Here is a 25,866-nt window from a genome sequence, read left to right as displayed (position 1 = left end):
AAAGGCACAGACGAATCAACTAAATGAAGCCTCTATGCCCCCAGGCTATCTGCTCTGAATGCTGTTTTGGAATAGGCGATCTTACAATCATAGCCTAATGGAAATATGATTAAAAACAAAACATTACAGAGAAACAGTATAAAAAATGACAGGTGTTCTACAGCCATTTTGAAATGTAAACATGACAATGCTCTTTCAGGATCACAATTTCATCTTGGGCTGCCAAAACAAACAAAAGGAAATTCCAAATAAAAACAGCCAACATCACCTAAAACACCATAAAAAAAGGCCTTAAGGACAGCTGAAACTCGTTTTAAAAAAAGGGAAACGCTTGGAACACAGGCACACGGCCCCTTCACATTCGTCTCTTTTTTCCTTCTGTGAACTCTTAGCCTTTAAGGCCTGTATGCTGTCATCATGTGACTGTGTCTCAAGCTCCTCTGCTTTTCCTGAGCCCTCGCAGACTGTGGCAGAGAATCCAGAGCTCCCGCCAGTGTGCATTCATGTGACACTGGGAGATGATGATGTCACAGGGAGATCATCTGAGTATCTGTATGGCTGTTAGGACTGGGGAGCTCTGCTTCGCCTGCTTCCACCTCGCCTTGCTTTGTAAAGTACCTCTTCTTCAACATGGCTGGCTTCCTTTAACAGTTGTGGGCCCAAACTTAGGTATTGCCTGTGTTAGTTTGAACAAAACCTTTGTCAAATTAGTTTTTTTTTTTTAAATCCACAATGTGAACGTTTCAGAGATGAAGAGTGATGAAGTGAATGTATGGCCCCAATCGGGGAACATATCGATTAGGCACATGTTTGCTGCATTCCATGTTTCTGTTGTGCCCTTGGGCACATGTCTACTACCAGGCTGATGGCGTTTTAACTGGAGTTTCGGTTGAGGCCTACTGGGCTTAGGGTCATGGGGGCTGCCATAAAGAGTTTAGGGACAGGGCAGAAGTAGGTTTCCATGGGAATGCACTGGAAGTCGACCGGGTCAGAACTCAGAACCTCGGAGGGGTCTGTTGGAGGAAAAGACAGAGAGAAAGGCCGACAGACAGACAGAGGGAAAGATAAAGAGAGAGAGAGAGATACAAGATTACACAACTTATTCAATCTACTACATTTTCACAGCTGTATTAAAACTACACTTCAGACATCAATCTGCTTTGCAGTGATTATTATCAATTTCTGTGATTTGAATGGTTTTTAAAAGGAAATTGTGAGAGGCCTATCATCCGAAATATCATAAAATGTAGATATTATTGACAAAACAAAAGATGATTTCCTATTTTCATACCAGACCCAAACCCATTTGGCATTTGCTTTTAAGAAATAATTGGATGATAAAAAAAAAGCAAAGCAGGAAATGAATGCTGACTCCCTCATTATCCCCTAGGGTATGGTAGAGTTATATGCAGCAAAGAAAATGGAACTGAAGTAGTAGATTGCAATACCGCAACTGCAACAAATCACATTCTGACATGAGAGGTGATTTACTGACTTGAAAGAAGCAAAGGGAGAGGGTAAGAGAGGTCATATAACACATCAGCCTATGCCTAATCCATATCCAAATAGAACATCTAAAAAAACAAATATTAGACACACTGTGTGACCTAAGATCAGAACAATAATGAGTGTTGACATCAAAACCATGTCATACATAGAAAGATGAGGACACTGCAATTGGAAATGACAAATAAACACATCAGTGACGATTAAGTGGCATCCAAGTGGCTAATATGTGATGTTATTCTGTGCATAGGTCTGGTTTTAGTATAAAGTGAAGTTTAATGAAGGTCTTCACTTTTCTTTTTCAGTTTCCCTCTATCTTTTCCAAACAGTACAGAATCACTTACCATTAACCTTGTTCTAACCATCCAACTGTGCCAGGAGCACACTACGAACACAACCAGAAAGCAAGCAAAGAAATTGAAAAGCATAGTAAAAAAGAGAAAGGGGGCGAAAAGAATGAGGATCAAATGTGCGACATGGATATAGGGGGTGGCAGGCAGCACACAGTGTCATTCTCTCCGATCCTCCAACAGAAAACACAGAGAACGTGGCAGGAGTGTGAGCATGCAACACACAGAAAGCAACACTGAGGAGCTGAGCTAAAGATCAGGCCCATCTGTGATCCATAGAGAGTTTAAATCCATCAGGGTTTAGGGTGTTTCCAAGAGCACAAGAGCACCATTCACCCAGGGCTATCTCAGAGAGGGTCTCCTGGAGACTAACTCCCAAGGAAATATTTGTATGGCTGTGCCAAGGTCTCGTAGATAATACACAAGGCAGTTGAAACAAAGGTATGGAAACCTGGCAATACTTTGAAACACAAATACTTTTGTAAGGAAGCTGGAATCTTGAGTTTGAGAACAAATGATAATGTTTAAGAACATAACACTGGATTTTCTTTACTCCAAAGCGAGTTAAAAAAATGCTTGTTCTCTATGGACCCAGGTCTGAGGCCCTACGGGTAAACCAATAGGAGAGGCCAAAATGAGGGGGCAAACCTGATTGGAGGCTGCTGACTCGGCAAAAGGAACATTGGTGATTGGGGTCGTAGCCGTAGAAACAGTGGAAGTGGTGGCACCGTGCATCATGGGAACTTTTTTCAGGCGAGTCACGGACGAGAGACGAGGGGAGAGGGGACAGGGGAGGAGGAATGTTATGATTATCATGACCAAATATGAGAGAGGAAGAGGGGAGAGAGACATGGCAACAATCAAGTGACATTGCCAAGATGGGAGTTTCACTCACAAACATGACATGCAAGTAAACTTAAAAACAATGACAAAGTTACATTATCAGTTTCCTTTGGACAAGAACAAACTTGTTCCACGAGAAAGTACATCTTGCACTGTAACTGAAATGGCAAAAAAATATGGGAATAATACGTTATCATACAATTCAATCAGACAGATATCTGAGAGTTGTATAATGATGAAGCATACAGTGACCATGTGTATGGTGGTGCAGGAGGATCAAAGGGCACAACTTAAAAACACCAGCAGCTGAGCATCTCATCAGGGCCCCTACAACAACATGACCCTCTTAGTCATCTCTTAAGGAGTCCATACTATTGCAAAAATACATGAAAAGTGTAGTTACCAGTCCTTTTCTACCCTATTGTTGGAATTTTCTCATGTATTCTAACTCTTTGCCAGCTAACATTTTACAGCTATTCTTGATTTTCAGGGGCAACTCTTCAGGAACTATTGTACAAGACATTCTCAGTGTTTACAAAACTGTAGGAGCTTTATACAAGCAACGCAAAATTACATTCCTTTCAACTGGACTTGGTTCACCTTTTCATTAACTGTTTTGCCAATAAAAACATGGGATGGTCATTGGTCAAAATAGTTCAAATATTTGTTTAAGACAGTGACACCTGCAGGATAATTTTATAGTTTTCAGCTCTGTGTCTGTGTGTTTACATGTCTTAGACAATAATGATTTTTTTAGCAGAGAAAAGCTAAAATTGAGAATTTGCAAAATGTTACACTGTAAAAGAACAATAATAATATGACTAAAATGGATGATATCAAACAGCAAATGCCACAACAAAACGGATACTGTAAATAAAACCACCAGACTGCGCACACATACGCACATACACACAAACAAACTCACTACCTAAACCCTGACCTAACGATCTCCCTCTGAAACACAAAATGAACTGGACCGAGTTCAGTAGCATTCCTACCCAGCATGGGCACAGCGGGCATAAAAAAGGAGACGGAGCTAAACTTCCAAGGGCAGCACTCTTGTGCTAAAACAGGTTGATGTTGGCCCAAACTGAACTCTGTGAGGGCAGAAGTACTATATTAGACCTTGACTATGTGAGCCACTGAAGACAAACACTAGAGAGGAGAGGAGAGTGTGTGTGTGTGTGTGTTGGGGGGTTAGGAAAGAAGGGGAGGGGTGGGAGACCTGGACGCTGCCCTCACCAGCATGTCCGGGCATTGATAGGAGGCGACTGTGGGGCTGCCTGCAACTGCTCCAATCCCTTCTCTCCCAGCGGCTCTCTGGGGGTTTGAAAAGCCCTACAGATAGATTCAGCAGGGAGAGGGGGAGATAGACAGGGATCGAGGAGGAAGAGGAGCAGAGAGAGAGAGAGAGGAAGCAGGTCTTAATGGCACAATGAACACAGCCCACTGGTAAGCCTTAACAATCCCCCTTTGGCTGCAACCTCATCTGCAAGCTGTGCTACTAATACACATTCACTATCGTGCACACGCCCACACCCACACCCACACCCACACACACACACACACACTGTCAAAACAAGCCAACCAGGGCTGGCCAAGCAAGCAGACAGACAGATGGATGCAGACAGACATGACACAAATGCCATCTGAGATGTGTGAAATCTCCATCTGACCTGACCATCAAAAACCCTCTGGTAATTGCAGTATGAGTCAAAAAAGATCAGTGTCTAGTGGTGTCTAGTGGTGAACTAAAGTGATTGAAAAGGCAAGGGTAAATGATGTGTAACTGCATGTGTACATGCGTTTGTTTTCATTCCTGTGCAAATAAATGACTGTTCTGAGACCCGCCAACCTTTGACTACTTGGCAGCAAAAGCTCAAAGACAACAAACCACTGATGAGTGCAGAGTTGTGTTCAGCTACACATGACTTTCAGAAAACAACGCACATTTACTCAACTATCATAATCTGATGCCGGGCACCTTGCAGAGAGAGCCTGATAATGATTTTAAGATGGCTCACAGGCACTTTATTGAAAGTTGTTTGTACCAGAGATATGGCTCCTGTCTGACTGATGCAATAACCACAGAATTTCATGGATAACATATGGGGAATGAGGGCTAATGAAATGGAATGAAAAGATTTTCAGGGAAAGTTTTGCAAAAATTCGCGAAATGTTCACAGCAAAAAGCCAATAGCATAACATATTTTACATTGTAATTTCATTTAAAAAAAATGTATTAGAGGATTACTTTACAGAAAAGTAATTGATTAAACTAAGCATGCCCACAACAGTACAGATATATCAACTAACCAGAATAGTAAATACACTTGATACTTAATGTCTAAAATCTGCAAAGTCATCTCTACTTGGAAAATGATTGGTCATCTCTGATTTGCTGATTTGCTGGAATCTCTGATTTATCATGGAATGCCAATGTGTGGACAATTAATGTCCTACTTACATAATTTAGTATGTTAATTAATTTATTATGATAATTGTAATTCATGTGAAAGCACATTGACAGTTCTAATTCTGACATTGGCAGGTCTGCTTTCCATAATGCTGAATGGGTGACAGTACTCCCATTAGATTTAACAGTCACAAATTGTTAATTAATTTAATTTCTATGTTAATATAGACTATGTATCCATGTCATGTGTGCATACTAATATTATTATGCTACTGTAATTTGAATTAGATGCTTAATTTTCTTAGGTTCTGTGAGTCTCCCAGACAGCCTAGATACATCCCCCAGACTACCATCTTACACAGAGTGGGGGCAAAAGACCTACCAACACTTCCAGAGGGACTCATGCACAGGTAGGGGCCTTTTCCATCAAGCGCACACAGGTGACAGTGAGGGGGAGAGAGGAGGCAGGTGGTCAGAACATGAGGATGAAGTCAATGGGAACAACAACAACATCCAGGTTAATGTGACAGAGGACAACTCCAATAATGACAAGTCACACCGGATGACAAGATGGCAGCGATGCAAAGATGCAAAAGAACAGATACACCGAGGTGGGGGGATGTAGCGGCCAGACAGTTATGTGGTGGGGATTGCCTATTCACCTATGACCCCGGCGGTGTCAGTGTTAGCGTGCTTGCATGGATTGTGTGAGATGCAGAGATGCTAATGTTAATATTAATTCATGCCGCAGCTTGCACGTCGCTATGGACAAAATGTTAAAGTAAAGCTGGTTCAGGTTCACTGGGAGCATTGGTAGAAAGTAGGGGATATGAAACATTCTCATCTGGCTTGATTACAGAGCCTTTAGTTCCAAATGCAGACCTGCAGTGGTCTATAGTGGCTTCGAGCTGGCTGTGATTGTCCTGGGTTGTTGATCTCCAGGAAGCTCCTTGCTACAGGACACTGGGGAACCGGGCTTAACATGCTAATCTCGTCCCTACAGCGTTTGCTGCAGTGGGGCATCTGGAGATGACGGAGTGGTGCAGGGGACCAATTAGAGAGGCACACATGCATCGGCAGGAGACATTAAAAGGAGAGATGGAGGGGTGGAAGAGTGAAAGAAAAAAAAGAGAGACAAAGTGTCAGGATAATAAATGAGAGAGAAAGATGGTAGAGGGAAAGAGAGAGACAGAGATATAGAGCAAAGCGAGAGAGCGCGGGAAGAGAGAGGGAAAAAAAGGAGTGGAGGAGTATCAAAAGTATCCAGTTCAGGAAGCCCTGCAGGCTGTGCATGCATGCTGGGTGTGGCTTTGATGTGACCGCGTTGCCTGCGCCTGCCTGCGCTGACACCCTAGTCCACACAAGAAGCAGCGGTACGTGCGGAGCATGGTTATGTGCTGTATAGCGTTCCCACGGGCCCCAGTCCAGCCCAGCCCAACCCAGTCCAGCCCAGCCCAGCATGTGGGCATCGGTCCAAAGAGGCTCACCTGCAGGGATGAAGGCTTGCTGCTGCAGCTGCATGTTGGCCAGGGCTTGCTGGTAGTGGAACATGTTGTGGTTGAAGACAGCAGCAGACGCTCCGTTACTCTTCTCCAGGGTGGGCCTCTTCTGAAGGGGCTGCACTGAACCTGGAGGCAAGGCCTGGGGATGATGGGGGGGAGCAGAGAGGGTGAAAATGAGAGAAAGAGAGAGAGAGAGAGAGAGAGAGAGGAGGAAGAAAAGAGAGAAAGGGGACAGAAAAACAGTGAGTGAAAGAAGAAGAAGAGAGGAACAGATGTGAAGGGAGAGAAAAGGGAGAAGAAAGAGAAGAGGGAAAGGGATGAGAAGGGGGCAGAGAGGGGGAACATAAAGGGATAAGGTGAGAGTCAAACCCAAGGTCAAATAAGGACTCACAAGCTCAAGGGAAGACTGAATCAGATGATCAGAGCTCACAAGTTCTCATGAGTCTGATGCTACAACCTAAACCCCACTACAAATCTGTCACTTGCTTTAACAACCACTGATGACCAACGGGGCACCAAACTGCAGACTGCAAACTAATTGGTTTTCATTTACTGTTTACTCAAGAGCCTAGGTTGCCGTTTGTCGGGGTGAAAGTTTAGCATCATTTGTTTCCACCATTAGATTAGCACAAATGCGAGAATCAAATAGAATTTGCCACAAAGCTTCAGAAAAATGTATGAATACTATGAATTTTAAAATGCGCAACAACACTTACTAATGCAGAGACACAGAAACGCATGAATTATTCACTGTCAATTTCTGACTCAAAACCAAGACCGTTCAGATACATCAAAACACACATCTTTAGGCTCTGCACAGGGTTCAAGATGGGTTTACCACACAAGTACACAGGAAGTGTAAGACTATGACACTGAGCACCAGATTTAGACGAGCGGAGGGTCCAAATACCAGGTCAGGGGCTGGCTGCAGGGTGTGCTTCTGGGGACGAATGACAGGCTGGGGCTGCGATAGCGGACAGCAAGCATGTGACGACAGCAGACCAATAACGATGCGACACAATAGGCAGGGAAGACGTTAAAGCAGCATGGGCGTGTAGCAGTGGTGGTGGCAGCGGTAACACACAGGCAATGTGGGAGATGTCAGCAGACACAGGATGAGATGGGGATGAGAACACAGCAGAGTGTGAGAGTGAACACAGCAGAGTGCGAGAGTGAATGTAGAGTGCGAGAGGAGACTGCTTTAGTGCTACGCAGGACTGGTTTTATGGGCAAGCAAACGCAACATTAACGTCTTTGAGGTAGATTAATTAGCTCCTTCTAGACTGCAGCCCAAGATTAACATGAGCTTAGTGTGATCAATGTGAAGATGAAACGCAGCCCTGCCAGTCAAACTTTATCACAGAAAACAAAACTGTGCTCTTGCTATGTTTAAAGCAATATAATATTTACCCCTCATTTAAATACATTTGGTGACGCCACCAAAAAAGCACAAACAATACTCTCTCTTCACTGTTACTCTCTCCCCCCCTCTCTCATTTTTCCTGCACCTGCACTGCAGACAGACTTTGTTAGCAGTTGATCACAGTGGCAGGAGCCTCCACACACACACACACACACACACACACACACACACACACACACACACACACACACACACACACACACACACACACACACACACACACACCACAGTGGCAGGAGGCTTCATACATCACAGGGGGAGACAAAGGACTCGCCTCACCCAGCCGCTGCCAGCCAGAGATGCTGAATAATTTAGCACTCAGCCACATGCAGAGATACAAGGGTGTGTTAAAACAGGGTTAAAAGTACGCAAATACACACAAACACACACACACACACATGCGTGCACACACACAGACACACACACAAACAGGCACACACACACATGCATACACACACTTAGACACACACACACTGGCACACACACACACACACACAGGCACACACACACACGTGCATACACACACAATCACACACATGCACACATAAACACAGGCCTAACACATTTTTGGAAAAATCTGAAACACACACTCAATAATTGCTGGGTTTAAGTGATTATGAATTAGCCGTCTGTGGATGATGCCAGCACAACATAGTGTTTAATCTTTGAACTGGCAGGTGGCACGATCTCTGCGCATCTCTGAGATGGGCAACCTTGAATGTCAAGAGGCTGCGTTTCATTTAACAGGCTTCCTGGACGCTCACATGTATAATGAGGAAGTGCTCTTATCGAATAAGCTTTGATCACTGTGTCACAGTGATTAAATATGAAGAGCCTCAGATTCCTTCTGACACTGGCTTTTTGACAAGGACACGGACAAGGACTACTGCCCCTGGTTAAGTAGTCAAACATGCCTGCCGGGGATTTCAGAACAGGAAGCACGTGGAAAACACTAGGCTACGCACCATGGGCGACCGGGCCTTCTCCTCTGAAGCTCCGCGACTGTGGAACAGCCTGCCGGACCACTTAAGGGCAACACAGACACTAGACTGTTTTAAGACTGGCCTAAAAACCTTTTTATTCAGAAAGGGGTTTCCTACTTTTTTAAAAACGTATCATTTTTTAAACTGTGCTTTTGTTATGAGCTGTTTTTACCTATGTCGCACTCTGAGATTCTGCTTGAATGTAGAGTGCATTACAAATAAAATGAATTATTATTATTATTTAAAACTAACTTTGAAAATGACAATGGAAGTCTTGATGTATGGATATTTATGGCTCAGTGCTGCTGCAGCTATTTGAGAAGGTGGGTCATTATGTAGGGCAGTTTTACCCCTGTGGTGGAACTGGCATTGCAGACACCCTATTTAGACCTCAGTCTGGTGTCGAAGCTAGTAGTTAAATGTAGAGGAATTGCATTAAAAAATACTAAGAAAAAGCAGCAATTCAAGCCTTATTAACTTTTTAATTTGAGCCATAGAGCTAAATGTTCAGTCACCATCCAAGACAGAAAAGAGGGACAGAAATAGCCCCTGTGTCTGTCTCCAAGATGACTTGTCCAGTGTCAGTGTCAGAAAGGGGGTGACAGTGGTACAGGAGGTAGAGAATCATTTAGTAATCAGAAGGTTGCAAGATAGGGTCCCCACTGTGGAAGCGTCCTTTAGCAAGACACTGAACCCCTAATTGCTCCTGATGTGTTCCATCAGTGTAGATGTAAAATGTATATACGTACATCCTTGTAAGTCGCTTTGGATAAAAGCGTCTGCTAAATGTTAATATCAATATCAGAGGGGAACACTGTTGCTCACACAGTAGCCTCGAACACATTCGGGCTTGACGCCCACGGAGGACACAGGTTTGAATCCGGCCCAATGTCATTTCTCCAGTCCACTCCCCACCTCTCCTCCCTTCCATTTCCTGTCCCACTCTTCACTAACCTGTCAATTAAAGGCACTAAAAAAAGCCAAAAACAAATCTATCAATATAAGAATTCTGGACGGGAGTGACCCAGGCCTGACTCACCATGGCGGCAGCGTTCTGGCTGGCCTGGTGCTGGGCAGCCTTTATCCTGGCCTGCAGGTGCGCGGGCGGGTGGAAGTACTTGCACTTGTCGCGCGTACAGCGGCCCTTGATGTAGTCCATGCAGACGATGACGGAGTTCTCGCTGCCGTCCACCATGGCCGCCTCCATGGGGTGTGCATAGCGGCAGTCGTTCTCGCCCCGGGTGCAGTTGCCCCGCTGGAACTCGCGGCACACCTACGAGACGGAGGAAATGGAGAGGATTGGAACAGCATTGGTTTAGGAAACAGCCTCAGGATCCTGATGAACACGTGGCCTCTGCTTTTATCTATTCATAGAAGAACTTCTCATTCTTCTCATTCTAAATGGATGACTAAAATACAAGAGTTGACCACTTTTTCTCTATTTTCTATGGCATTCATGATTCATCTGCTTTCAGGTATTTTCACAGAATTCATTTTAAATGCATTTTGAGGGTTTGAGAAATGTGAACAAATGCATTACAATTCCTGAAACGGAATCAAGATGCATCAGAATACTGATTATAATTTTCTGCTCCTTCACAAATACACCATCTAGCATATTCCACAACAAACAACACACAGTGTCAGTCCCACTGTAAGTGTATGACCAGATGACCATGTGTAGAGCTTAATCCCTTTCCAACAGTGTCCACCCCTCTAAAGCTGCTGTTTATGGCAGAGAGATGAACTGCTGACAAAACCCCACGCTGCTGACTGCTAGTCTGGCTTCAGCCATGGCCATGCCCCAAATACATTCTTGCACATATGTGCACAATCTGTAGGGGCGCGGAGGGGAGAGGAGAAGAGAGGGGCTGTGGGGCGAAAAGGAGAGGGCTGCGGGGCAGAGCGTCCCGGCGCAGCGTGAGGAGCCTGAGGCGCGTGGTGCACTGCAGTACCTCCAGCTTGTCCGTGCGCATGGGCTTCTGCGCAGAGTTTCCGTTTCCCATGGCGATGCCCGTGGGGCTCCCCGGGACCAGCATGGGTGCGCTGGGCATCAGCTCAGGCATCAGCCCCATGCCCGTGTGGCTCATGTGGCTCAGGTACGGGCCGAACGCCATGCTGGGGCTGCTGGCCAGCGAGGGAGACATTTGGAACGAGTTCTGCCATTGAGAGAGGGGGAGGGTAGAGAAGAGGCAGAGGGAGGAAGGGAGAGAGAGAGAGGGAGAGGGAGAGCAAGGGCAAATGAGATAGAAGGGGAGATAAAAACAAAAATAAAGCAAATGGAGGGGAAAAAAACAAAGGGAAAGAGAGAGAGAGGGAAGGAAAGAATATTAGAAATGCATTAACAATTGCATCTAGCTAACTGGCTGCAGTCTATGGTGTCCACCTTATGTGTATGTGTTCCTATGTGTTAGTGTTCCCTATGTGTTCCCTATGTGTTCCCTATGTGTTCCCTGTGTTACCTATGTTAGTGTTCCCTATGTTAGTGTTCCCTATGTTAGTGTTCCATATGTGTTAGTGTTCCCTATGTGTTAGTGTTCCCTATCATGTTCCCTATCGTGTTCCCTATGTTAGTGTTCCCTATGTGTTCCCTATGTGTTCCCTATGTGCTCCCTATGTGTTAGTGTTCCCTATGTGTTAGTGTTCCTTATGTGCTCCCTATGTGTTAGTGTTCCCTATGTATTCCCTGTGTCACTGTTACCTTTGTGTCAGTGTTCCCTATGTGTCAGTGTTTATGTGTTAGTGTTCCCTATGTGTTAGTATTCCCTATGTGTTAGTGTTGCCTTGGAAACATCCGCTCACTATGGGCTGCAGCTGGGCTCCTGGCATCATAAACTGCATCTGCTGAGCCAACATGGCGGCGGCCGTCTTCTGCTGGATCAGGTTGTTCCTGCCGTTGATTTCCAGCTGGGTCTTCAGGTGCGGCGGGGGGTGCAGGTACTTGCAGTTATCGCGTGTGCAGCGGCCCTGCGAGAGGAGGGGGGATGGGGACAGGACCGAGGAGGAGGAGAAAGAGGAGGAGCAAGAGAAGGAGCTAAATGACACATTTCAGGGACTCAGAGTTATTAGATTTCAGGGAGCTACTGCAGGATGGCAGATAGATAAGACCACACTGATAGAGGGGATCAATTAGAGGGAGATTTCCTGAGTAATGAAGACAGGCCTTAAATAGAAACTGATAAAATGCAAATGGATTATGGTTTTGAAATTAAATAAGATCCACACAGCCACAGCTATACTCTTCCATGCACGTCGAACACATTTGAAAGAAGAGTAGAAAGCAGTAGGCTGTACGTGAATAATAATAATCATAATAATAACAATAATATTAATAATAATAATAAAACTTTATGTATAGAGCACCTTTCATGCAGAATAATGCAGCTCAAAGTGCTTCTATTGTGAATGTCTTCACTTGCATTATGGCTCCCATCAGTAGACACACACTAGAGAAACATGTGCCAGTATCTCACAGTCCCCCACACGGAAGGCCAGCTCGTATCACAGCCACCGTGTCTTATCTACGTTTGGCTTTCAGTGCAAGACGAAAAGCAAACAGTTTTGGAACTCATGGCGGCAGGGCGGCATTGTCCAACCTGAGGAGCAGCATGGCGCTAATGTGTGCTGCAGCCTCACACACACCCACACCCACACACCCACACACAACACACACACACACACACACACACACACACACACACACACACACACACACCCATAAAGCACAACACACACACACACACACACACAACACACACACACAACAAATACACACACACACACACACCACACACACACACAACACATCTAACACATCACTGCTGCAAAAATAAACTGCAACAAAACTGAAGAAGACATGGGTGCTGTGAAGGAGACTGCTGGTTATTTTACTTTGAAACTATGCCTCAGTGAAATCAGCCATAAGGAACTCATGCAAATCAAAATCAGGAAATGAATAACATTTCAGCACACAAATGCATTCCAATTTTAGTAAAATATTTGTGTTGAGTGATTCGTTTAGTGATCAGCTTAACAATAAAAATGGTTCAGTTTTTCCATCCCTAGCGACTTAAACAGACTACACTGCCCTCCCTAGCGACTTAAACAGACTACACTGCCCTCCCTAGCGACTTAAACAGGCTACACTGCCCTCCCTAGTGACTTAAACAGACTACACTGCCCTCCCTAGTGACTTAAACAGACTACACTGCCCTCCCTAGCGACTTAAACAGACTACACTGCCCTCCCTAGCGACTTAAACAGACTACACTGCCCTCCCTAGTGACTTAAACAGACTACACTGCCCTCCCTAGTGACTTAAACAGACTACACTGCCCTCCCTAGTGACTTAAACAGACTACACTGCCCTCCCTAGCGACTTAAACAGACTACACTGCCCTCCCTAGTGACTTAAACAGACTACACTGCCCTCCCTAGCGACTTAAACAGACTACACTGCCCTCCCTAGTGACTTAAACAGACTACACTGCCCTCCCTAGTGACTTAAACAGACTACACTGCCCTCCCTAGTGACTTAAACAGACTACACTGCCCTCCCTAGCGACTTAAACAGGCTACACTGCCCTCCCTAGCGACTTAAACAGACTACACTGCCCTCCCTAGTGACTTAAACAGACTACACTGCCCTCCCTAGTGACTTAAACAGACTACACTGCCCTCCCTAGTGACTTAAACAGACTACACTGCCCTCCCTAGCGACTTAAACAGGCTACACTGCCCTCCCTAGTGACTTAAACAGACTACACTGCCCTCCCTAGTGACTTAAACAGACTACACTGCCCTCCCTAGCGACTTAAACAGGCTACACTGCCCTCCCTAGTGACTTAAACAGACTACACTGCCCTCCCTAGTGACTTAAACAGACCACACTGCCCTCCCTAGTGACTTAAACAGACTACACTGCCCTCCCTAGCGACTTAAACAGGCTACACTGCCCTCCCTAGTGACTTAAACAGACTACACTGCCCTCCCTAGTGACTTAAACAGACTACACTGCCCTCCCTAGTGACTTAAACAGGCTACACTGCCCTCCCTAGCGACTTAAACAGACTACACTGCCCTCCCTAGTGACTTAAACAGACTACACTGCCCTCCCTAGCGACTTAAACAGACTACACTGCCCTCCCTAGCGACTTAAACAGACTACACTGCCCTCCCTAGTGACTTAAACAGACTACACTGCCCTCCCTAGTGACTAAAACAGACTACACTGCCCTCCCTAGTGACTTAAACAGACTACACTGCCCTCCCTAGCGACTTAAACAGGCTACACTGCCCTCCCTAGTGACTTAAACAGACTACACTGCCCTCCCTAGTGACTTAAACAGACTACACTGCCCTCCCTAGCGACTTAAACAGGCTACACTGCCCTCCCTAGTGACTTAAACAGACTACACTGCCCTCCCTAGTGACTTAAACAGACCACACTGCCCTCCCTAGTGACTTAAACAGACTACACTGCCCTCCCTAGCGACTTAAACAGGCTACACTGCCCTCCCTAGTGACTTAAACAGACTACACTGCCCTCCCTAGTGACTTAAACAGACTACACTGCCCTCCCTAGTGACTTAAACAGGCTACACTGCCCTCCCTGCCCCGTCATCTGCCGTTAAGCCACCAGAGCCAGGCTTTGCCTTTTCAGCAGCCCTGTAAACGGGACCGACGTTAATTCCTCAAGCCCCTCCACAACGTTTAAAGTCTGCTTTCTGGCAGTGGTATTTCCACGTCTTGGTTTGATCTGAAATGCACGGCATCCGTCTCTCTCCAGTCACCCAATAAGTCCACCCCACCCACCTGACATAGACTGAGGGAGAATCTGATTGGCTGGCTGTCAGTCGATGCAAAATTAGATGTTTAAGCTTCTCCCAACCTTTTAAAGGTCCCGTTTGCCACGTAGGCCTGGTCTTTACAGTGATACAAGCGTTGTGCGATTGGAAGTGAAACGGTACGCTCTTGGCTTGTTTTTTTCCAGGCTGCGTATGAGGTCAGGCTAATGAAGATGGAGCTGGGTGGTGGGAGCATCACAGCAGCGGGGACAGCATGATGGATAGCCGAGCAACATCGGGAGGGGGACGAAAGGGCGCCGCGAGGAGGAGGACGACAGCAAAACACTGGGACACTCTCCTGTGTTCACGGTTGCCTGACGTACCCAAAACTCAACAGCAACCGGCTACAGGCAACCGCTTGCCGGGCCTGACTACAGCAAAATGCTATTTTAGGCACGTGCACACAAACCTACAAAAAAATACTGTAAAATTGCTGTTGCTAAACAAATTGTGAGTCGGTTAAAATCTTCCCCACCATACACAGGCCCCCACACACACACTTTACATGGTAAACATTAAGAGACTATGAGAGACAATGAGAGACACGTGTAATGAGCTTCAAAATCTCTGGAGCCCACTCCAGCTCAGCAGATCACTAAGGAACACCATCAGCACTGGCCAATCCCTGCAGAGCATAGACTCTGCTGCATTATTAATGAGGGACTGGGGGAGATATGATATTACAGACTGACAGCAACTAATACTGCGCTGAGATATTACACACATGGCTGTATGTACACACGCACACGCAGCACAGGCTCTCTGCCAGGGCCAACACAGTTCACCTCTTCACGGAGAAGGACACAGAGAGGGGAAAGAGAGTGGGGGGGAGAGAAAGAGAGAGCGAGCAAGAGAGAGAGAGAAAGAGAGAAGGAGAGCGAGAGAGAAATGAAAAGCTGTAAGTCATATCAAGTAGGACGCACTGGGTCAGGGATCTCCTCTGCGTCACCATGGAAACGCACCCAGCAACAGGGAGGAAGTTTCGCCTCATGCTGTCTTCCTCTCTGCTGACTGGCCAGAGACACGGACATGAACAGGGGGAGAGTGAGGGAAGGAAACGCTTTATTCACCAAGAGGGCTCGTGACCAAAACCACCCTTAACCCCTTACCAGGCTGTTGTTTAATTAGTATCAGCTCTTTAACATCATAGCGACTCTTAATACTGTAAGTCACATTCCTGCCATGTTTTGCTTCTGTTCAGCCAACCGTGCTTAAAAAAGGTGTCCTTGACACGAGATGACAGAGGTGCGATGCGCTTGTTCACCGGCCAACACAAAGGACTAGCCACGGACGAGAAGCGTGACAACAGACGTGTGACTGTTGCCATCATTCAAATGACAGCAGCTTCATTTGCACAGGCTGGCCAACTGCATTATGCATGCTGTCCTCTGCCAATAGGTTAGCAGGCTGTCCAGACCACAGACATATAAACCTATATATCTATATACTGTATGTCTATGGTCCAGATGGGCTCCCAGGAACAGCTAGGGGAAGAGGGACGGGCTCGTGCTTAAGTCGCCAGTTTGGATGAAGCCACACGGTGGCAGCCATTAAGGGAGGTCGATAAATTAGCAAAAAAGAGGAGACAGGAGGGGGAGGGCTGAGGCGAGGGAAGAATAATTAAGTACTGGTGTCATACCACATGTCACAAGCTTGAAACCAATCAACATAAATATCAGGAAAACTGCTAATTAAATCGAGAAACTGATAGGAGCGCTGTCAGATTACCCTCACATACATATGATCATGATAAACAAACTCAAATGCCTTACTGTGTTAAGAAAGCTAAAAAGACTACAGAAACAACACCAAGTTAAGAGTTTAGTGCTGCTGCCAGAATGGAAGTGTGTGACCTTCAGTAGTCTCTCCCACGCGTTCAGCCTTAACCCTGATATTCTCAGTATACAAAAGATAGCAGTAAGAGAAACTGCCATCGCTCCCATTCAAAGAAAAAAAAACATCAATCACATTTCTCAGAATAATGTACAAGTACGGTGAACGGTTTACACATCACCCCAAGCCATCAGTACACCAATCTTTTCAGAGGGATTACGGTGCCCAATAGGCTGGCTAGAGCTGTTGCTAGGCCTCTGAGATTCTCTCTCTCCCCCTCTCCTGCACTGCAGGATGAGGCATAAAGCAGAAAAATGGCCGAATAATAAATTCTAACTCAATAAAAAGACCAGACAGCTGCTGCACTCAGACAGAGTCTCCCTTGTCTGTGTCTCCTGCTGCAGAGAGAAGAGGCACAAGCGCACTCACGCACACACACACACACACTCTCTCTCTCTCTCTCTCTCTCTCTCTCTCTTTCTCAAAGCTATTTGTTGTGAGAGTTATTGTCAGGGAGCCTCTCCTTATCATTGTGCTGTGCTTATTTCCCCTTCATGGCCACTTCAGGCAATGCCACTATGCCAACACCTACACTGCCAGTGGGTCTGTGCTCGATGAGAACTTACTGTCACTTAACACTGACACTAAACAACACGTACAGACTACTCAGTCAGCAGTGCATACCTTGACCCTGACTATATGCAAACGCATTTCTCAATAATAATAAATGACGCAGGACACGATTGAGATGACTTTCACCTCCACCAGTTCTTCAGCAAACAGAGCTAGAATTACCTAAGTAAACTGAGGACACTTGTAAAGCCCGCCAGGGGAAGAGGGATACGAAAGATTCTCAGCATTTTCTCTTAATTGAAGGTGTGTATTTAATTCATGTGTGAATCAGCCTGTGTGAGGTACAGTGACAGTGCTGACACACTAAGGCAGTACAGCCTGGAAGAAACACCTTCTGCCTTTCAATCAGAGAGAACATTCTGCACTTGGTTTTAACATTTCACTGGTGACACAATAGAAGGGAGAGTGAGAGAGAGAGAGCGCGAAACAGTTTTTATTGTCTGCTGTTTTCTCTAAAAAAACAAACAACTCTGAATGGTTCTACTTCTAATACATCTGATGAGTTGGCTAGCTGTCAGCTTAGCTTGTCTTTCTGCATGGACTGGTTAGGAGTTCAAAGACACCTTTGGGATGAGACGTACACACAGCCTCTTTTCTCAAGAGCCATTGTAACTGAATAGCACATCAATAGAATGCAAAGCCACCGTCTATGTGTGTGTGTGTGTGTGTGTGTGTGTGTGTGTGTGTCTGGCCAGTGCGAGTGTGTGTTACCTTGAGCGAGTCGAAGCAGGCGATGACGCGGCCATTCTCCACGTGGCAGCTGCGAGAGGGGTGGGCGAACTTGCACTCGGCGTCTGAGCGGGAGCAGGTGCCCCTCTGGTACTCACGGCACACCTCCAGCGTCAGCCACTTGGCGTCGCGACCCACGCCCATGTTGACAGCCATGATGAGGGGGCGACGACAGACGCCAGTGAGGTGGGGTTGGAGGGGAGGGTGCGGCAGGGAGGGCAGCAGAAGTGGGGCACCCAGTAGCGTTGGAGGGCACGGTGGCAAACAGAGCGCAGAGCAACAATGAAGAAGGAAACACCTTACAGTGCCTCAGCGAAGTGATGGAGAACTAGGACTACAACTCCCAGTGTCTTTGAGCACGCGGACTACAACTCCCAATGTCTTTGAGCAGGAAACTACAACTCCCAATGTCTTTTAGCAGGCAGGTGAGGCAACAGAATCACCTCGAGACAAAATGAACAAGAACAAAAACAATACTGACTAGTGTTCACTTTGTAAGTAGCTGTGAAGATATTGAGGTCCAGCAGAATTTGACAGATTAGGTGGGGATTTTGACTTAGATGCCTTATGGATGTCCTCGCAGATGTGGTAGTTCAATGGGGGGGGGGGGAGGGGGGGCGTCTGCAGAGTCCAGCTCTGTCTCAGGAGAGAGGTGCCAAGGTCAGGCAGGACAGCGTGGCATGCCGGGGTGTGTCTTGCCACTGCCCCTCTGCTGGCTCAGAGACTGTGTCTTTCCGCTCGCCTGTGGCGGGTCACCTTCTCTCCGCTCCTCGCCTGTGTCCGGTCCGAAGAAAACTGCCTCTCCGAAAACTCCCCCTCTGTCCTTAGCAGGTCCTCGCCTCTCAGGCGCCCAAATGACCCATAGCCAAAACAAAATGGGCGCTAGTGCTGCTAGCAATTATGCTAACATGTCTGTGAAAGGAAAGGGAAGGGAGTATGTGGGGTGGGGTGGGGTAGGATGGGAGGTAGTGAGACTGGACGTCAGGATAAGGCGAGGTCCTTAAAAGGAGAACTAATGGACCTGTGTCCTTGCTCTAATGGGGGGGGAATGGCAGCGGGAGGGTACAGGGGGAGCAGAGATGGGGAAACTGTCTTCCTGTCAGGGGGAAATATAATCCCAGTCAAGGCCAAGCCCTAAACAAACATACACACACACATGAAACACACACACAAACATACACACACACCCAAAAAGACTCACACAAGCCAGCAGGGGGGATATTTATCCAAGCAGGTAGACCCACATAGAAGCGTGGAGGCAGGTACGCTGCTGCTGCTGTAGCTGATGCTGTTGCTGTAGCTCCTGCTGCTGCTCTCAGCGTAGACACTTTTGTGGGGCTGTAGTTTGTCCTCTTATTTTAGTCTTGTTGGCATCCCTCCTGCACCCCAGCGGTCCTTGCCTCGACACTCTCACTCTTTCGTCATCTTCGGTCCTCACTTCTTCCTGTGTGCGGCTTTGTCCCAAAAAAAACCTGCCTTGGAAGAGGGAGGGAAAAAAAAAACAAGGTTGATTAAAAAAAGTATGTCAGAAGACGGCGACGAGTAGAATGAAAAACAGTTGATGATCAGTCAACTTAAAAAAAATGCTCTGCAGAGGAGTGCCACTCATCTGTGAGGGCGAGGGGAATACAGGTGGCAGTTTGGAAACAAACACAGACGACAAGAGGGAGGAGGAGAAGGAGGAGACGCTTGAGTGTGGGCACCGCAGCCCCCGCGCACTATTTGCACTGCAAACCTGAGACGGACACGCGGCGAGAGCGAGAGATGGGCCGAGGAGCAACCGGAGCGAGACGGGCGGCAAGCGAGAGCACATGGAGAGGAGGAGAGCAAAAGAGAGAGAGAGAGAGAGAGAGAGAGAGGAGGTAGAGCCGAGGAGGAGCCGCGCAGACAGACGGAGGAGAGGAGAGGCGGGAGAGAGAGAGAGGGCGGGAGGAGAGAGGCAGACAGCAGTGCTCAGGAAAAAGGCCAGGCTACGTCTTGATTAAGAGATAGAGCGGGCGGGTGAGTGAGTGAGAGAGAGAGAGAAAGAGAGGGAGAGAGGGAGAGTGATACGTGATACGTCACTTCAGCAACTCCCATGTGCTCCGCTGTGCATAAAGTGACAGTGTGTCTGAACACGCACACGCTCATGATTTATGCGCACAGGGGGATTAGCCTACAACTCCAACGTCACTGCAGCCATTGTACACAATTACAAAACGGGAAAAGAACAGTGGAAAATCACCCGGGAAGAGAAGGAGCCTTTTTTTTTTACAACTGCAGCTGCTGAGCACTGAGCACAGGAGCAACAGCCAATCACAGGGAACGCTGCAGGCTGACAGAGGGGCTCTTTAGCCAATCAGCTAAAGTGTGACGCAGTGATGACTTTTTCTTTTTTTACTCTCTCTCTCTCCACATCCTTCTCTGTGTCTCTCGCTCACCAGCTCCCCACCTTGCTGTGGCGTAAAGGCTGTCATTGCTATGCTCTATGGGCAGATTTGAAAGGCAGTGACATTCAGCAAGAATGACTGCTGTACCTGTGTGCTGCTTGTGTTGCCATGGGAGATGGATGGAGAGGAGTGAATGTAGAGAGGGATGACCAGATGGATGAGAGAGAGAAAAGGTCTAAGTGGACATTTTTTAACATCCGTGTTTTTAAGGATCAAAATAAGGATCAGCTTCTAAATCAGTACAAACACTACACAGTATAGGTGTTGATCTCCATAGTGACATGAAGCAGCTTTTCCTATTTGTGTGTGTGTGTCTCTCTGTGTGTTGTGCGTGTCTCTGAATGACAAAGGGGGTGTTGCTGGGAAGAGAATATGAGGCAGAACAGCAGGAGATTTGCTCAGGAGGGACTGTGTGTGTGTGTGTGTGTGTGTGTGTGTGTGTGTGTGTGTGTGTGTGTGTGTGTGTGTGTGTGTGGGTGTGTGTGTCTGACATCAGACATGCAGCAAACAAAGCCCACAACTCTCTAAACACAATGACCCATCAGATTGCCCACTACCCTCTAAACACTAAGGTTTTACAAACTGCCAGGGAAAAGAGCAGGCAGGTCAAATAGCACTTAGCCACCTATCAATAAATATAAAAAAGAATAGTGCAAGATCAGATGAAGAGAGAGAGAGAGAGAAAGAGAGAGAGAGAGAGAAGGGTGATCGGAGCAGATATGATCTGTGCTTGTGTCTCATAGCGACAGACACAGACGGAGGGAGTGGTGGGGGGTTTGTGCGTATGAGGGTGCAGAGAGCCAGCCAAGAAGGAGTGCACTGCAGTGAGGGAGGAGAGAGAGAGAGAGAGAGAGTGAGGGAGGAGAGAGAGAGAAAGAGAGTGAGGGAGGAGAGAGAGAGAGTGAGGGAAGAGAGAGAGAGAGAGAGAGAAGGGAATGGAAAGTGAATTAATATACCCACCTTCAGACAAGAGAACAAAGGCATGCACTATGAAGGACGAAAGAAAGAAAGAAAGAAAGAAAGAAAGAAAGAAAGAATAAAAAAGGGCACAAGAAGGGAAAAGTAGGTTTTGCACAAACCATTCAAACCCACTCCACCCTCCCTCCCTCCCCACACACCTCCATCTATCGAGGGATCAATACAGAGTTTCCTCAAGGGAGCATACTCATCCCTGCTCCAGGATTGCTAGTCAGATGAAGCACTATGCCGGGAAGACGTCCAAATACTGAGTAAGGCTCAGCACCGAACCACACATGCTCTAAAAACACACACACTCATGTACACAACCACAAGCATCAACACTAAACACACACACACAAACAGACAGACACACACACACACACACACACACACACACACACACACACACACACACACAAAGAGACAACCACACGCATACACACACATATTAAGACCTATGCATATCTGTGTCACCAGTTTCAAATAGCCAACCATCTCCATACTGCAGCAGTATGTAGGCCAGGAGCAAGCAGTTTACTGACGCTGCTGCTGGTCATGTGGATGCTTGCTGACACTCCCAATATGGAAACACACACACACACACACACACAACTCAGGTCGTCCTTTCCACCACCACGATAGAGCAACGTGACCATACACTCGAAGACACGCTGAACAGTGTCATAAATAGATAATAATAAGTGTCACATGAATTAATGAAGGTTGCAAAGCAAAGAGACGGGTGGTTTCCAAGAGCATGACTTGCATTCTAAACATCGGCGGGATGTTGAATAAGATGTCAGACACACTCAATCAATATCCCGCCACTATAGCATGCCAGAAGCGTGTGTGTGTTCACGCCGCCACTGGAAACAGTGACAACGTGTTTTCAGGAGGCAAATCACTCCGTTTTTGGCTAAATGTGATCACAGGTGTTCAGGGTACACACGACTTCAAGTGATATGAATCACAAAGGATTTTAGAACACAGTCAGGATTCAGGCTGATCAACGAGAACAGCATTAGCAACAAACTAAATAAATAAAACAATAAAAAAAAAAAAAAAAAACAAGCCAGTGCATCTGGGGACACCTAAAAGACAAGATCTGATTGAGTTGCACGAGGGAAGGGGGTGAGCTGAGCACAGGGCTTACTGCAAGGCTTACTGCAGAATGGGGACTAATGAGAACCAAGGTGCAGGCGAAGCCTGGCTCTCTCTGGACAGGGCAAAGCTGCTTTAAGGTCTTCATAATGCTGGCAACAAAGGTGGTGTGGTGAAAGAGACGCGCAGAACGGACTCTACAAGGTCACCCCGACATGCACACAAACACACATCAACACCACTACGAAGTAGCACAATCCTATTCTTTTGACCTTCTGTGATGAAGCCTACTGGTGTGTGTGTGGGGGGTGGGTTGTTGTTGATGATAGCAAAGCTCATTGATAAAACAAAATATGTGTTGTCATCATCCTTAGATAAGTACTTGTATGGCTACAGGTGTAATTAATACATAGTTACACAGGAATGTATAACATCGGAGCTCCTGCTTAAACATATTACATTTACATTTAGCAGACGCTTTTATCCAAAGCGATGTACAAATGAGAAAACAATCAAGCTACGAGCGATAGAGACCTAGTGTAACAATAAACATACTGTAATTTCCCTACTATTAACCGCAGTCCTGTGCCCTATACACGGGAATGCATTTGTATGTACTGAACGCGCAGTAACTCTGCCAGAAAGAAAACGTGAATGGGTCTCTCTCTCAAATCCCATTAATGGACAAGGTAAAAACAACATCAGATAGATAACACATTTGCATTCATGCTCAGTCCCATTCAGTCTTACATAACGAAACAGTAATGGGTGTCATGTATTTCCACCAGACTGTATTTAATGGGGTGCTATGGAGGCAAACCTCAGCGAGAGGTGTGAGAGGTCTCATGCCAGCAAACCTGGCTATGAATTAGTCTAGCTACCTCTAGGGCCTAGGAAAAAAAATGTTGTGTTTCCTGTTTCCCGACCGACCCTAAAAAAAACTGCCAACCCTAGACTTCCAGGCGAAAAACACATCGCCCTGTATCCAGGTTTGCCCAAACAGTAGATGCTGCGTGTGCTTTCTTTTACTGTGAACGCATGGCAAGTGTGAGAGCATCGAAGTTGCGTAATGGCCGCAAGCGGTATTGCAGACAGATAGAGATTTCAAATTGGATATGAAAATGAAATCTGACACATAGTTTCAGCGTTAAACTAATAAAATAATTGCTGTCTGTGGTTCTATATGGGCTGTGGACATAAGAGATTTGTGAATGCCTGATTGAATGAAATTAATGAGTTTGTGAAATTACTTTTGGATACTTGAACTTTTGAAAAATAATAAACCAAAAAAAACTGGAAAACTTTACTCTGACTCTGAGCTTGCGGCCATACCCACGGATAGACGGTTACCAGGGGCTCGGTCCATCACAATTGTTTCAAAAACAAAAAAAGATAATCCCTACCTACCTACCCTAATTTTTTCAGGGCTGAAACAGGAAACACAAATTTTTTTTTTCTTGGCCTAGCTTATCTTAACAGTTTGTAGTTGCTAGTGCGTCTAATATGAACTCCTTTTTATATGAAGTGAATATGAGCTTGTGTTAATATGAAACTGCATAGGCACCCAAAGTCACTGTTGGCAACTGCTAGCATGTGATGAACTTATGTTAAAATGTGTGAATATGAACTGGTTAATATGAAGTTGCACAGGTTAAATTAAGGAGACTATAACACAAGCTAGATAGTTAGCTATCATTTCATGCAAATGGAACTCTTCCATTTTAACTGTTTAAGGTTATTTAAAAGTTAGCTAGCATAGCAACTAGACATCCATAGCAACCAGGAAACACATTTGCTGCAAAGTTTAATTTCTCAAAATCAGCTCACCAATAAAAAGCAGTCATAGGTTCAAAGTGATCACAACCACTTGCGGTTGATGTTAAATGGCTTCACGTGGGCATTAAACAATCCTGAGACAATGGAGCAAGGGCTTACTATGTAATATGAATGTAACATTAGGGAATAAGGGGGAAGAAGTCCCCCCTGGCCCTTCTCAAGACAAGCACGTCAAGATTATCATTCATGGTACTAGGGTGAAAAAAACACTTTTTTTCCCCCACGTTTTTACTGTGAGTAGGAATGGGGTATTTGTGTGTTTGTACGTGTGAGTGTGCGTACGAGCAGGGACTGTCGGTGTAGTATTTTTGCTTGAAATGCCCATCCCCATTTCAAACCTCTTTTAAATGGCTAGTTGCACTTACACCACACCTACATGGCATGAGGTAACATTGAATAAACAGCGATCAATGCACAGGTTTGTTTTATACAATTACATAAAACAGTGCAATGCGGTATACGGTGCGGTTAATAGTCAGGAAGATACGGTGAGCATACGAGTTTGCCAAAACATATTAAAGGATACAGTTCACCATTTAACTTATAAACGTATAAAGACCACGTATGTGTACACACACAGCAGATAACTCTATTACTGATAAAGTTACGGCTGTGTTTCAGCCCCTAAGCTAGACTGAACACAGACAAAGGGGAGTTTTGGAAAATTGTTAATTCCATTAATAAAAAATTTCTACTGAGATATAAAAAAATATCACAAACCATACTTGCATGTCTGCTCAGCCAGCTTCTCTTTGCTATATGCTCTGCTGCAGTACATTGAACCACACTGACTTATTTTAATTTTTTAACAAAAGGTAATTAATCAACTACAGGCACGCACGGGGAAGTAAGTAAGGGATAATGTATTGTCCGGAGGTCATTCTACAAAAATAATTCCCGACGGGGCGAACAACACCCCGACGCGCAGCGGAGGGTGTTGTTTCGTCCTGAAGGGAATTATTTTTGGAGAATGGCCGACGGACAATACATTATCCCGCTTATTATACGGGTACTTGCCAAAAACGATAGAAGACATTCCTCCAACATACCTCTTTTTAATGATTTAGGTGCCGTTTCATGTGTACCGTTTAGAAATAAATAGTTCTTCAAGCAAATAGAACTTTGAAGTTTCAGGTGTTGCATAGCAACCCATTACTTGCTGACTTCAAATTACTCTCTACTGCTGCGTTAAAATGACTGGACTTCTGGCGGAATGATATGAAAGATGTGAATTAGAAGTACAAAACCCGTTGCCAATGACAGCGGTGATTATCTTTCGCAGAGGTCTGTTAGCAGGAATTAATGTATGGGTATGACGTAGGGATGGCCCATTCAAATCAACGGTACTTTTTGGAACATTCTGAAGAGCCGTATAATAAAGAAAGGTAAACATTTTCGACAGTTTAATTACAACTATTGAGGTAAAGAGATGCAGGTGTATCTCTTTTGGGATCCGCTCCATGACAGCCTGTCACC

General features: G+C 45.8%; 1 protein-coding gene across 1 annotated transcript; it reads right to left on the bottom strand.

The window, feature by feature from the left end:
• Nucleotides 1–879: 879 nt before the first annotated feature.
• mbnl3 (muscleblind-like splicing regulator 3) lies at nt 880–18,947 on the bottom strand. Its single transcript, XM_080840980.1, has 9 exons — nt 18,047–18,947; nt 11,826–11,990; nt 10,979–11,182; nt 10,063–10,296; nt 6,603–6,756; nt 5,498–5,533; nt 3,942–4,037; nt 2,505–2,599; nt 880–1,013 (listed from the first exon to the last, which is right to left on the bottom strand). Exons 1-9 carry the CDS (start codon nt 18,218–18,220, stop codon nt 996–998), a joined length of 1,176 nt encoding a protein of 391 aa, XP_080697106.1. The 5' UTR covers nt 18,221–18,947; the 3' UTR covers nt 880–995.
• Between the last annotated feature and the right edge of the window lie 6,919 nt (nt 18,948–25,866).

Source organism: Sprattus sprattus, assembly GCF_963457725.1.
Source record: "Sprattus sprattus genome assembly, chromosome: 6".
NCBI classification, from domain to species: domain Eukaryota; kingdom Metazoa; phylum Chordata; class Actinopteri; order Clupeiformes; family Clupeidae; genus Sprattus; species Sprattus sprattus.
The sequence above is the reverse complement of the archived record's forward strand: the minus strand, read 5'-3'. Positions and strand labels throughout refer to the sequence as shown.

Coding starts and splice junctions, on each gene's coding strand:
- mbnl3 (XM_080840980.1), bottom strand. CDS start 18,220: ATGGCTGTCAACATGGGCGTGGGTCGCGACGCCAAGTGGCTGACGCTG. Junction 11,991..18,046: donor CCTGCTTCGACTCGCTCAAG/GTAACACACACT, acceptor CTCCTCTCGCAG/GGCCGCTGCACACGCGATAA. Junction 5,534..6,602: donor GCAAGCCTTCATCCCTGCAG/GTGAGCCTCTTT, acceptor TTGATGGAAAAG/GCCCCTACCTGTGCATGAGT.